The sequence below is a fragment of the Protopterus annectens genome, chromosome 9.part0 (genome assembly GCF_019279795.1).
Source record: "Protopterus annectens isolate FY-2018-M chromosome 9.part0, PAN1.0, whole genome shotgun sequence".
Taxonomy (NCBI): domain Eukaryota; kingdom Metazoa; phylum Chordata; order Ceratodontiformes; family Protopteridae; genus Protopterus; species Protopterus annectens.
In genome coordinates this window covers 754,509,878-754,524,344 of record NC_056743.1, presented here as the reverse complement: position 1 = coordinate 754,524,344, position 14,467 = coordinate 754,509,878, and the positions used below count along the sequence as shown (strand labels likewise).

The 14,467-nt window shown below is 42.1% G+C and overlaps 1 protein-coding gene across 4 annotated transcripts; it reads right to left on the bottom strand.

The window, feature by feature from the left end:
* Positions 1 to 380: 380 nt before the first annotated feature.
* NPM2 (nucleophosmin/nucleoplasmin 2) lies at positions 381 to 14,185 on the bottom strand. 4 transcript variants are annotated; one of them, XM_044082448.1, is made up of 10 exons: positions 14,126 to 14,185; positions 13,977 to 14,044; positions 11,198 to 11,280; positions 10,991 to 11,113; positions 10,379 to 10,472; positions 7,386 to 7,537; positions 3,591 to 3,625; positions 2,725 to 2,761; positions 2,339 to 2,399; positions 381 to 446 (listed from the first exon to the last, which is right to left on the bottom strand). In XM_044082448.1, exons 1-9 carry the CDS (start codon positions 14,179 to 14,181, stop codon positions 2,358 to 2,360), a joined length of 690 nt encoding a protein of 229 aa, XP_043938383.1. In that variant the 5' UTR covers positions 14,182 to 14,185; the 3' UTR covers positions 381 to 446; positions 2,339 to 2,357. The 4 variants fall into 4 exon arrangements, with proteins under 4 accessions (XP_043938383.1, XP_043938384.1, XP_043938385.1 ...); XM_044082449.1 differs by having other exon boundaries at positions 3,591 to 3,622; XM_044082450.1 differs by having other exon boundaries at positions 7,395 to 7,537.
* Between the last annotated feature and the right edge of the window lie 282 nt (positions 14,186 to 14,467).

The following is a 14,467-nucleotide window of genomic DNA, read 5'->3' as shown; positions in this document are numbered from 1 at the left end:
AAAGTGCTAGTTAAATTTCATGCTGCACCCACTTCATATCCACAATTTGAAGTCTACATAAAGCCAACTGCCTTTATGTTGCATCATAAAATAAAGGAGTGAAACATCACAATTCCATAAGTTATTTCAAGAGACCTCAATGGCACCAGATTGACTGCTCTTAAGCTTAGAAAGTTTAAATTATTCATAGCCCTACTTTGTCCCAGATTGGTTGGAAGCTGTGTCAGAAAACATTGCGCCACTGAAGTGAGCAGCTTTGTATGGAATCATGAAACGTGAATGCACCCATTTACTCAAATCCGTTTCAGTACAACTGAAGTTTGATATGAACATTCTAGTTAACTGAAATCCAAAAATAAATAAGAGTCAGCACAAAAATGAATTTCAGCTTTTTATTTAAATAAACAATCTTTGGGGATCTTCACCATCTTGGGCACATTGAATACCTAAAAAAAAAAAAAGAAAAAGTTAAATCAACTCAAGTACAGCCATTTAGGGTTTCTTGCATTTACACTAAATATCTAGATACAAGCCCCCCCCCCCCCACTTGTTCACTCCAACTTATCTATGGCTTATATGTACTCCCACTCATTCACTGCTGGCTGCCATCATCTCAAATTAGCCCTAAATTACCAGGAAGGGGGGGCAGCAATCCTTGCCCCCACCCCACTAGAACTCCCAATCTCATATCACCATAAACCTAGACATTCGGTAGCCAAGACAACCCTGGTATGCCATAAAAAGCACTGTAGTCTCTTCCCCAAGCAACAGGTATTTAATGTAGCCCTTGATACAGTTAATGGCAGGGTTCCACAGCTCCACACTTACTCACTCAGATGCATGCATTTTGTATTTGTGGGAAGTAGGGCATTCTTAGCACTATCTGGGAAAACCTGATCAGTCTGCTAGCCAGGCAATGGCAACCCACTTATTATAAACCAACTGTACCCTTGAGAAAACAATTTGTACAAGACCCAGAAGTGCAGTTATTCTAGAAATTTGCATCCAATGAGTTGCTTTGGAAATTCAGGTCCTTAAATCCAGTACTTAAAGGTGCAGGTGAAACCACAATACTTCACCCATTTACAAGCTCTATAGCAGGTGCATCCAACCTTTACATTTCAGGGCTACTCAAGGAGTTTGTGGTAATGTTCAGCATGCATCTGCTCTATAAAAATCAGTTTGTCCTGGTGAGGGCCAGACTGGTTGAGCCACTTTTATGCATACCTACTGCAAAACCAGGGAAATACTGCCAGTCCAGCTATCTGGGATTTTTTTGGAGTGTCATTTGTGACCATTAAACAATTCATATGCTCATCTTACAAAGAACTGCACATATTAAGCTACTGGTGTAGAATGTTATGTACCAAGCTTCCAGAATGTAAGCAGTGTACCCTACTGGAAAACTGGTATGTATATACATGTGTAAATGTGCGTTAATAGCTGGAACTTGCAAACTTAAGTTCAGTGCAGCAAGCAGACCATGTTTAGAGCTAGAGTTTTCCTATGGTCTTGAAAAGGTCTCAAATGCAAGATAATAGACTTCCAGTTTTAGCATTTTGTATCTTGGACCTAGAAAGATCACTCAGCACTTTTGCCTGCATGTTGCTCTGCAAGCTTAGGGCATGGCTTCGTTTAGAGATAGTTAGGATTATAGTTAAGATTAGTCTTAACTAGATTATCACATAGGAGACTGTCCTGCAATGCAGTTTAAATATTTCCTGTGATTCCAAGTGATGTCTATTAAAATTTAAACTTAATTGTAGTTGGTTTGTCTACAGATTTGAGCTAGAGTACTTCATGTATTTGGTGACACTGGACAGGCCACCCTGAAATAGCCTTGCTCTTGGTCACTTAAATTTGGAACATCACAGTAGGATTGAAAATATTTCAGCTTTCTAGTAACTGATAAGCAAGGGTGGCTGGTGGCAGCTGTATTACCTTTTAGTTTTGGCAGAAGGGGACATAGCTAGTAAACCTGTGCCAGCCTTTCCCAGGTGAGTGTACATCAGCTACTTGGGCAGGGATATGAAGCACTGGTTGGACAGAAGGTGCTGGAGGTCCCACTCTGCTGACTATAGTTGTCCCAGTGGGGAGTCTTATTGGGGATCTGGAGGAAAAAAAAAAAAAGGGAGAAACTAACCCCAGACTGAATGATGTGTGCCCTTGAGGGAAATTGCACTGTGTGTACTTGTCAATCCTCCCCATGTGCATGTCCTTTACTGGTGCTAGTGGAGTACTGATGCTCTTTATTACTGGGCCAGTGCAGGGGCACCACACCTACTTTCGTACAAATTGAAACATGCATTTCAAAATTTGATATTTTGAAAAATGTTACCTCTAAAAGAAACTACTGCTCAGCTTTTCTGTACTTTCTTCCCTCTGCCAGCTGGTTTTCCCTTAAAAGGAAAAAAAAAAAAGTTAAAACAATTTTTCAAAGCCCAGATTAAAGCTTTGCACTAGCTAGAGGTAAAAAGTGCTTGTACCAAAGGGCATTTGGGATGGCCATTGAGGCACTATTCAAGCCAAACATGCTGGGTTGTTTGGTAGTTTAGTAGGGAGTCTCCCCACTAGCCCCCCCTTCCATCTAGTGGAGGGTGGTAATTGAATCAGCACCAGTTCAAGCCGATTACTCAGTGGCACACTACAGCATTAGACTTGGGTGGGATGAACCGACAGCTTTAGCCATTTATAACCCCACCCCCAACACAAGAGGGAACATACCTTTTTCTGTGGCGAATCATCTTCAGTGGAAGGCATTCTAAAAAGAAAGAAATTGTCAAGGTTGCAGTTACTCAAGCCTACTGCATAACATTTTAGAAAGCTAGTTGAGAGTTGCACAAGTTAAAGGAATCCTTTACTACCACTGCTCACACCCTGGAGTTGTAATTCTAGAAGGCCTACACATGCATTTTAGCTTTTCTGCATGAACCATGGGGTTCTGGACCAGTGTTAATTGAAACCAAGGATTGATGGCCTCAAATTAAGAGCATTACTTCCCTATGCAAAAGGCAATCACCCATTTCACACATTCATGCATTAGCCATTTTTTGCTGAAGGGGTATAGTTGCAGCAGCAGCACATGCTATCCCAATGTCAGGATGGTTTCCTGATCTATAGGTAGTGCACAATGACTAGGTCAGAGTTATTCAGTGGCACATACTTGCAAAGTCAGTTACCTCCAGTGCCCAAAAGAATTTGGTACAATTTTCAGACTATTGGACAAGGTCAGTGGACAATTTGAACATTTTACAAGTGCATTGGGAAGAATCTACATTACAAAACGAAGGCCTGTAACCACTCAACTTAATTTCACCAGTCCTCTGCCCACTGCTTTGCATGGGATTTGGAAGAAACTTCCACACAATTTTACCCCCCCCCATTATGGTTGCCCATTTGGGAGAAACCCCCAGAAGCCCATGCACCTTTGTAGTCAGTTCTCTTCCCAGCTGGCACTGATGCTACATAGCTACAGTTTCCAATACTCATCCCAATTAGTTTTAAGTACCTCTCCCATGAGCAGTTTTTGTAAAACCCATATGCAACTACTAGTTATGCTCTCCAACTAAAGAAACTTTAAAAGCACTTACTCTTCCTCCATATCCTCTTTCTCCATTTTCTTCTTCTGTCAAGAGAAAATAAGATTAGTACACTTGTTACATATAGTGAGCAATGTGGACAGTCGCCCAAAACTAGCTCGAGGCAGACCTAGTAGCATTGCTCAAACAGAAATCTGGTAATGGCCATTGGCCCCTGTATTTCACCCATGATCCCTACACCTCCGAGGAGAACTAGGAGCAGACAGAGTAGGGTGCACTCAGTGCCCAAGTATGTCAAAAACTGGTATCAAGATAATACATCAGGCCCCCATAATGTTTACTGCACTTTCTGTAAAGTAAGCCTATCCCTGCAGTGCAAAACTAGTTGCCTTACACCAAGACCATCTAACAGTCAAGGGTATTCCTGCCACCAATACAACCCCCTGCACCTTATCCACTCCCACCACCCATAGATGGAGCCAGTTGACAAGAATGTACAGCAGCTGAAAGCCAAACAGTGCAGGTCAGTTTCTCAGACCCCTGCAAGTCTACAGTCAAGTTTTCCCCAGCCAGTTTCTGCTCTCCATGAAATCCTAAAGTAGCTGGGCTAATATAGGAAGTCTACAAAAAGGTGATAGTACCTTAGGTATACCACTTGGGAGAATTGTATGGGAAAGACTTTGCAAACACCCAACGCCCAGTTTTGTTATTTGCACTCGAGACCAGTCTCTGCCACAAGATGGTCAAAACTGCCAAGAGCAATCACCCCACCTGGTTACAGATGGGAACAGCCTCACTTATAAAAAACGTAAGCATACTGTGCAAGTAGGACAAGGGGAGCAACTAGCAGCCCTGGCAGTGGAGTAGCCAGATAGAGATGGCATTTCTTGCTCACTTGAGGGTTGCAGGTGCTCAGAGTACACAAGTATAGTTGCCTGTGGAGCCCTACTTGGGACTAGGACTGACATCCAAGGGATGTCAGCACATTTCATACCCTCTAACATTTACCCATTGGGATGTGGGGAAGTGTAGGTCCAAATACAAACTGTCCTAGTTCTGTTATGGTTAATTGTCCCAGTGAACACAAGTGCCATAGTGAGAAATGCCCCACAATCTACTACACAATCCCCCTATCCCAACTTTCACCTGGATTTGGAGGGGGGCCAGCAAGACAGACATTAACACTGGCTCTTCCTGTCTGGAGAGCTTAATCTCAGCCCTCAACCCCAGAATTTCCTCAAGTACGAGGAAGTGCCAACCTCCCCACCCTCAGCATACCATTATCCCACCCCCTCTTCCCCAAATCTTCTTATAGCAGAGAAGAGCAAGAGCTTATGGCCAACCTCCAAGTTAAGCTCCTCATTTCTACAACCCAGCCAGAAAATGCTACAACCCAGCCAGAAAATGCTACTAGCCAGTCTAAGACAACTTTCCTCCCATTCAGATTTCTGCAGGGTTTCCAACTGCTCCTGCCACTAGGGTTGCAAGTTTCTGATGTTCCTTAAATTTCTTCCCCTCCAATTTTGTCATGTGGCCAGTGAGCTATGTGGACTGAATTTTCAGGAGAGGCCCAGCCACTGTGAATCTTTCGATTGATAACCTGTTCACACTCCCACTTGTGATCTTGAATTATGGTGCCCTCCCAAGCCTGCACATCTTTTGACAAAGTGGCAACACTCCAGACATCACCCTCCCAACTACCATTTCTCCTGGTAGAGAGAATCTAATCCATTAACTGGGACTAGAATCAAAGCCTACATGACTGAATTACAGCAATGTCTTTCCTGACCTTTGGTAGGGAAATTGAAATGAAGCAGAGTATGAATCCTATTGCCAGCAAATTTTGATTTTACTAGTCAAAGGCACAATACATCCATTTAGCTTTTAATGCATCAATGTTGCCTAGTTAACAAGCAAAGATGAATTTTAGGTTATTGTAGAAACAAGTCGGAGGGGTATGGCATGCATCTTTCCTCTCTGCCTTTTGTATTTGCCATTTAGTAGTTTTTTGAAAGTGCAAAGAAGGTTGGCCTACTTGCATTCATGGTTCAAGTCTGTCCTGATGACTAAACAGAAGTGTGTCCTACACTTCCTCCTCTACAGTACTGTAAACTTACTTCTGCTTTATCAGTCTGTAAACTTACTTCTGCTTTCAGTCAACTCCCACCCTGAGCCAGAAAACTGGTCCAGAGACAAGTCAACTGGAAGTTCATGGTTGTAGCAGATGTTTAGTATGCAACATCCTGGAGACCAGGAGTTCCATCTCTAGTTGCAGTATTAAAGAACCTCCACCCCCATAGCAGTTCTACCCATCCATCATTAAAGATACCAAAGGAGCTTGGGAGTTACTTTATGCAGAACATAGTAATGGCATTTCATAAAGCTATAGTTTACCACTATCTGCAAGACCTGCATCATGTAAAGCTTGGTATAAACCCAGTGAAGTAATCTTTTAGGGTCAAAGCAATAAGTGCTTCCAACATAATGGACTGATTTGATCCTACAAGGTAGAGATACCATAAACTTGGTAACATTAATACTTGCCTACTTCATCACACCCCCCCCCCCCCATTTACATACCCTTGTCCCAAGGCCCCCCATTTACATACCCTTGCATGCAAAGAACCACTTTAATTTCCTCCCTCATTCCCCAGGTTTGTCCTAAATTGTTACTGCTCCAGATAAACTAAACCAGTTAATTCTGGGTTGGTTCAAGTTAATTGTACTCATGAGTGCACCCTCCCTGCAGTAGAGAAAAATTCTACATCAGAATACAAACTACAGGTAGTCCATCAAAAAGCCTCTGATACTACTGGGTTTACAGCCATTGGCAAGTGAAAGTGCTAATCCCATATCTTGCAGTGTCTTATGCTGCCATTTTAGAGTCCCAAATGACAGGAATCTTCCAAAGAGTCTACAGTTAAGGCATGTCTGACATTATCTGAAAGGGATAATCTAATGGTTATAAGGGAATGTACAGAAGTTTAGGCTACACCTAGACACCACCCTCCACCCCTAAAGGTGTTCCAAGCATATCTGAAGCATTGAACAGTATTAATTCACATCCAAGGTCTGTACCACACATTACATTGAAATTTTGATTTGCCAGTCTGTTAGCATAATCTGCAATACACCAATATTGCATTACTATACTAATACCCCATCACTAGAATGGGAGCCTTACACTGATTTAATCAAAACAAATCCTGCCACAGCCTTGAACTAGATTTCCTTTACCAAGTTTAAAACTTTATCCATGGTTCATGCTGAGCAAAATTATGGATAAGTGAGGGTTAATGGTTATGACCAACCACATTGGTAGAAGGCAAGCACTGTCCTTTTATGGCTGCAGCCTTCAACCACAAGTCATGGTGAATGGGATATAAAGTTGAATGTATCTATAGTGCATAGTACTGTGCATGTCACTCCCAGACAAGTGTTAGATCCATGGATTCAGTTTACTCAAATGCTAGCTAGCTTCCATGGACATTTAAGCTCAGTTTTCACATTATTCTTAGCATGGGGTGGGGGGAGAAGAGATGCTAGCTACTCAAAAAAAAAAGTAGTCAGGACCAAAATGTTGATTCTACAGGCCATTTAAAAAAATCATGTGAATGAGTTGTTAGTGTTGGGCCCTCATCTCCCTCCTGTATTTAGCTCCCACCCCAAGATTCTTGCACAATGAGAATCTAGCAAGCATCTCAGACTTAAAATGCATAGTAAACAGTCTTGCCATTCTAGCCATCCAGCAAATGCCATTTACACAACATTGGCTACTTACTATTAACCTTTCATCTCTGTGGATTCTTAGACCTGTTGAAGAGTAAAAATAAATGTGACCAAAACCTGGCCTACTTTGGCAACCCCAGACTTCTTGTTGGTGGCTGGTCTTTTCACTACTTTAGGTGGTGGTGAAACTTCCTCCTCTTCCAATTCTTCCTCTTCTGCTTCCTCCTCTTCCTCAGCATCCTCATCCCATGTATGGTCATCATCCTCCACTGCAATTGAAAGTTATACAAGTCAGTGACGTGAGCACAATGCGTCAAGATCCAAGTGCTAGTTGGACAGCACTATCAGCATTTCCAAGGCAACACCAACGCTACAACACCCTACCTCAAGATGGTCCAGAAGAAATCAGGCCCCACTTCCCCTAGTCTCAGGACAACTAGAGACCATTGCTAGGCAGAGGTATTACTGCAAGATGCCTGATTAACATTGAAGGGAATGCTTTTAATGGGACACCCAGCATACAAAACCAACCCTTCAGAGCGATTCTTAATTTGCTTGACATTGTTCCTTCAATTTAAAGGAAGCAATAAACCATCCCAGTTTGACTTCAGGGTTCTACATCAGTGCCACAATAGTACCACCTATTCATAGGCCAATACAGCAAACAGTAAATGTTTTGAGGGAGAGTAAGACAGCCAACTCTGCCCTAGTTACTGGTGTGTAGGCTCAATGAAAAGGACCATTTGCTGTATTGGGGTCTATGGATACACATTAGTTGCGTTTTTGTGGAAGTGAGACCCAGTAGACATTTACTCGACCCAGTAGACATTTACTCCAAAATAACTCCAAGCTCCATGAAATACCCCAGAGAAAGTGTCCTCCCAACATGTCCTTTAGACAGGCTTAAAAGCACTACTCTGCATGTAGATTGATAGGGGTGACCCATCTCCTACAAGGAGATCTCAGACCCTGCCCTAGAGATACTCACCCACCTGCTCAAAAAGGCCAGAATCCAACAGGAGACAAGACCTGCTGGAGACAGGTCTCCCAGAGGGTGCCCAGTCTCTGACCTTAGACTTCCCATACATGTCAGAGCACCTCTAAGTGCAAGATTGAGTGGACAGAAGCAGCAAATTTGTACTAGAGGTTCCACCCATGTCCCTCAACAGTAGTTACAGATGCTGACTGAATGGGGGATAAACCCTTTGCTAGGTTTAAGGGCCCCAACATGATTCAGTGATTTGTCAGATCAAATTAACAGCTTTTGTTTCCCTGCTCTTTTGGATTAAGGCCAAGGGCTACCAATCTCCAGTCAACCACTTCAATTTTTGTTGCATATCTTGTATTACTGGTGATTTATTGTAGTCAGCTTTTACATATTCACTAAAGTAAACCTGAAACTACTAATTGCAAGTTAGAATGGGGGGGGGGGGGGGAGAAGAACCCACCCAAAACCTTAAGCCTGCTTGACCCAACAGCAGGGTTACTATTAGAGCTTCCTTAAATCTTAGCAACCACTAGTGCATTTGCTGGAAAATTATAAATCACTTCAGGAAGTGGTCAATATCCAGTCTACGAGTCTCCTATAATATTCACTCATTCCTACTGCAAGATTTTCCCCATACAGCAACAAACATCTTGAGCTCCACACTTGCATGGGTACTACTTTCACGAAACCAATGCAGAGCAAGTTCTCCAAGGCTAGTCAACTGGCATTTAAGTGATTTGAATGGAGTAATAAACCAAATTAAGCTACTAGAGTTGTGTGCCTGATCTAGTGGCTATGGGAACTAGTTTTCCTTTTAGTCTGGAGGTTCAGACCAGTTTGCTTTTTAGAGTCACAGCACCTTAGTTATCCTGTAGTTGAGGCAAGGCATTAGACCTACACTTCCCCCACTTACCAACCATTAAACATTCTGGTGACAATTTTGAAAGCCTAGTTAAACAGCATATTAAATCTGAACCACCATTACATTAAACCCATTTCAGCTTTCATTTGCTCCTTTTTAGCTACTGATCTGTAGTAGAGCCTCCCTTGCCTCCAATTTTGTCCAAGTACATCCTGGAAACTCACTACACCCAACTATGCATCTAGGCAGGCACTGCCATAAGGTGCCCAAGTCAGTTAACCCTAGAGCTCTGTCAAATTGCCAAGTTGCGATGAACAGAATCTTATTCTAACATTACTTTTTGTAGTTGCACGGCTTTGCAATCAAAGGTGGTTTGACAGTCCAAGATATCCCCCCCCATACTTTGCTCCATAAGGGCACACTAGATAACGTGCATTTCTTGGAACTGCCATCTGGGTTCTCATTTCAGTTCTCTACCTCTCAAGTAAGAGTGTAGTTACTCATCTTTCCAAGCTACTTGCCACATCTTTACAGAGATACTTTAAGAGCACCAAAATGTAGACTGCTGCTTCGTCCATTCAAGTTGGGAGAAAAATTGCTTTGCTACAAAGCAATATGCTGCACCTCTAAAAAGGATGGCCCAGCAAACCTTTTGCTGTATCCATGGGGAAAAAAAAATAAAAAAATAAAAGCAGATTCAGTATTGGTGCCATTCTGCTTCACTGTAGCCTGGATTGTTTTATCCAGGCATAACTTCCCCTTGAGTTAGATGCTCTTATAAGATTGTGTAAGCCTTCATTCCCCCCACAAATTGAAGGATCTATGGCAGTTGGAATTTCCCACCACCACAGACTGATATTCCAAACAAAAGGGTGGTCATGAGTACTTGTTCTCACCACTTAGCCCCTGCAGCCTCTAAGCAGCACAACAGTAACAGTTCTGAGCCCAGCTTAAGTTCTTTTGTTTCCATACTGAAACCACACTACCAAGTGCTTAAGACTGCAATGCTGCAGAAGTGGTAGACAGTTTGCCTAAATCCTCAATATGTAGGCACAAGAGCAACTGCAGACACTTCAGAAACTATGGTGGATTGATTAGAACAGTGACCAGCTCTATATAGTCACTTAAACTATTTATTCCCAACTGGATAGCTTGCTATAAGTATGCAATCATGATCCCAGTCACTGTATCCCACGGTGCTCAATGAGATACTTAATCATTCCCCAATCCAAAGTTTAGAAGACAAAGTGCTCAACTTACAAGCAACATGCTGCCCACTGATGTAAACTGGTCCAGATCCAGCCTTCAGTCGAAAAGTTACAGGTGGTGTGAGTTCAATACCAAGCATGCTCACCTGTATTTGGAAAGAGAACAGTCAGATTACAATTTAATCACCTTTAATCTACATTTTTCATGATGCTAGTACAAATTTTTGCTTCAGCATGCACATTCTAAAGCTTGACATTTTTCATTGAGTGACTATTTTAGCCTATTCTAGAGGCTGTGCAACACCAATGCACATCTTCCTGTGGAAGAGTAGGATACTGCAAGATGCACATCTTCCTGCATCTGTATGTAAACAGGATGAAAGGCTCTTAGAGAACTTAACCATGTCATCCCATGATGCCTTAAAGTATGGGGAGACTTGTACACGTGTAACCACTGTTAGTATTAATGTTCAACTTGCATAGCAAGTGAATATTGCCAACTCCCAAGGTTGGTTGCACTACCTCATGTGATACTGGAGTATTGCACTGAACATTGCCAACTCCCAAGGTTGGTTGTATTACCTCATGTGATACTGGTATTGCACTAGTGCCTCCCCAGAGCCCCCACTGAAAAAAAGGTGCTGCTACTGAAGATCCCACTTACCATTGGCATAATAGAAGCCTTCAAGCTGGCAATGGGTACTGGCTTTGCATCTGGCCCTTGTTCCTCCTTCGGAAGAATTTCAATGATATTTACTTCATCTTTTGCTTCCGCTCCAAGGCAGATCTGCAACAAATGTCAACTTTTAGAGGCTAGACTTGTAAAAGCTCAGAACAAGCTTAAAAAAAATTAAATCCCGCTTGTACATACCGTCCTTAGTGCCAGCTGGTGTTCATACTTCTCATCCGATACATCAAAAGTGAACATGCTTTTTTCAGCAGTTAAAGCACACCCTGCAAGATTTGTTTATACAGCAAAGTCAGTCATTGATCTGCACACATTACTTTAAGTCAATACAGCCTTAGAACTGTAATGCACACATTACTTAAGTCAATACAGCCTTAGAACTGTAAACTGTTGAACTAAGCAAAAAGTATAGTCAGGCAATGAAGTAGAAAAGTGAATCCCCCAAACCCACCCTCCACACCACATGTATATGTGAGTCAAGGATCCCATTAAGAGTACCAGCAAATGGTTTTATGGCAGATACAGTCCCAGGTATTAGGCACAGTGGTATTAGCAGCTTGAGACTACCCATTTCCATTCCAGCTACCTTAGTTAAATTCATGCAAGCCTGTCCCACAGTTGGGATCTGTAACCCCCCCTCCCCCCAGTTTGTCTCAAAGAGTGCACAGTTCCCTTCCAGGATGTTTTTAACCTCAGCCTGGGCACCAGGGTAGAGTAGAACTCTTCCTAGGCCCCATTAACAACACTTTCACTGTTGCACTCTGGTCTTTTATCCCATCCAGCTCCAACTGAACACCTTCAGTGAGTCACCCAACATTCCTTGGCCAATAAGACTCCTACCTTATCATGCCATTACCTTATGCCATACCTTGGCTCCAGGTCAGATAAAACCCCACATTTGAAGCTCATACATACTATTTGATACCCCAAGATCTACAGCCATCCCCCTTAAAGATAAACCAGGGCATTCCCATCTCACTTGCCACTTTCCATTGTGAAGTCCATATTCACAGACCATGACAAAAAGCATGGACATGTTATGCATTAGAAGTGCCACAACTTGAGCTAAAATTGTCACTTGCATGGGGTACAGATTTCTTGTTTGTGTACAAGTGTTCTGCTTAAGCAATGCTCCCAAAAGTCACTGCACAGGTTTCCCACCCATTACCTGTTGGAAGCAATCAGATTCTGCATGCCTATGATTCCTGTAGAAAGGCAAAGTCTAGCAAAAAAATCTCAGAAGTTTACTGCATTTTTAAAATTACAGTCTGACCAACCAAAAACAGCTGTACAAAGCTGCGATTTGATAGTATTTATTCAACTCTAGCACCAGCCACTGAAGACTGCCAGTAATGTGGCTTATTTCATAGGAGATCCACAGGTTTAAGGGTGACATGTTGCACTTTGAGATAAGTGAGCAAGGAAAGGATAAGACAAACTGGTGCGATTCTGCTGCACAACACTAGTAAGATTATATAAAGTGAAGTGATTTTTTTTTTTTTTTTTTTTCAAAAATATGAAAGACAAAAAGACTGATTTCACCATGCCAAAAAGTGAAAGTGTGAACATGCTAGAACACACTTACTGCTTCCACTTAAAACCAGCAAGAAGCAGCGAGTGTTGCACTTGTGAACATACTAAAGCACTATTACTCCCCATGTAGAAGCACACTCCTTGAAGCAGGCAGTGGAACCCAGAAGCCATGAGGGAGTACAATCCTCCATAGTGGGACACAAGGCTCATCTAATCAGATGAGCCTTGTCCCACAGAACTGACATGGCATATTAAATATGGTCATTGCTTGGCCTACAGAAGAGATCTGGGACTGCAGGATGAACCAACAGGCTCACAAATACAGAAGATTATACAGGTATCAGAACTGCCAGTTTGTATAAAATGGCAATCTAGACAGATTCAAATGCTGAAGTTTCTCAGTAGCCAGCCCAAAGGCTCAGGTCCACAGAAATACTGTTGCTACCCATATAGTAGCATACTCTATTACAAACTATACCAGCAGTAGGACAGGAGTGGTTAGCTAATTATTGGAGAGATGTGGCTGAAAGCCCTGCAAACAGTCAGATGAGTGCTAAAGGCTGGTAGCACACAAAGGCAAGTGACAGCATCAAGAACAAGTCTAAATGACACCAACATTAGAATGTCCATTAACCCTTCATCCAACACTACTTGGGTAGTAGCCTCATGTTGAAACAGGGGTTAGATGACCCCTCAAGGGTACACTACCTAAACATATATACATGCTAGAATGCAGTTTCTTTGAGAGCCCCAGGTTTCAAGACTCTTGACCCTTAGCTAGAAATTTGTGAAGTTTAGATTCTAGCTCAAGCTTTCTGAATTAAGGCTTTTTCCTGTGGAAACTTGAAAATAGAATGATAGAATGTAGGCAGAATTATGCAGAAAGCCTACTCTTGCATTACTTTTGAGAAGTACCATATAGCAAACTCACAGCACAGAGCCAATACTGGGGGGGGTAATACCATGGTTACAGGGAGTACTTGATGTGAGCAGAGTAAGAAGAGAATGTAATCACCAATCTTTTACTCTTAAGCTACTACTTCCACCTAAACCAGTTCTTGTCACCTAGTGACGGCAAACAAGAAACTGGACTAAAACCATAGCTTCCAAATTTGTGAAAAAAATAAAATACATGTCTCAACATCAAACACCACAGGGATTGAGGCCCAGGATCAGGAATGAGCATCACCAGGCTTTGCATTAATGGGGGGGGGGGGGGGGGCACGCAGGACAAGTAAAGAAGCAGACTCAGGAATGAGATGAGATACAACCAGTTTACAGCACATTTTAATTGCACCCATCAAGGTCAAACAGGCTCACAATATAGAAGCTTGTTATTAACCTACACAAAGAAGAGTCTTCAATATAGCTTACATAACTGAAGTAACAATAACACTTCTCATAGTCAACGTTAACAAATAGCACTTACCCCAAACCAATGAAACTGGCTTCTCCAGTTTAGTCAGGTTGCTAGTCATGTTTATAAGTTCAAAAGTGCTGTGAAGAAAAAAAAGAGACATACTAACTCATAGGTACAACACATAAACCTTTAAGACAGCTTAACAACCACAAACTTACCCAGTACCTACTAAGGAAAAAAAAAACAGTGACAAAAAAAACCTTCCCTCACCCATTACTTTATAGTAGCCTTTACAGGTGCAGCATATTATAATCAGGCTCACTAATCAGTCTTTGGAGTGTGCCTTGGTTAGCCAGAGAGTAGGTTTAACTGTTTAGTTGCCACATTTTAGTAATAATAAGATTGTGTGTGTGTGTGTGTGTGTGTGTGTCCATCCGTTCGTTGTGATAACCGACACACACAATGTGGCTTATCCACATGATGACAGATTTCTTTGATATACAAGCAGATACCAGAGTTTTCATTAATTTCTCTTCTTTTGGTAAACACCTCAGTGTGCT

Bases quoted from the DNA above. Each gene is read 5' to 3' on its own strand.
- NPM2 (XM_044082448.1), bottom strand. From the start codon at position 14,181: ATGGGTGAGGGAAGGTTTTTTTTGTCACTGTTTTTTTTTTCCTTAGTA. The intron at 11,281-13,976 runs GTAAGTGCTATT...CAAATCTTGCAG, and splicing joins GCCAGTTTCATTGGTTTGGG to GGTGTGCTTTAACTGCTGAA. The intron at 3,626-7,385 runs GTTTTGGTCACA...TTCTCTTGACAG, and splicing joins GGGTTGCCAAAGTAGGCCAG to AAGAAGAAAATGGAGAAAGA.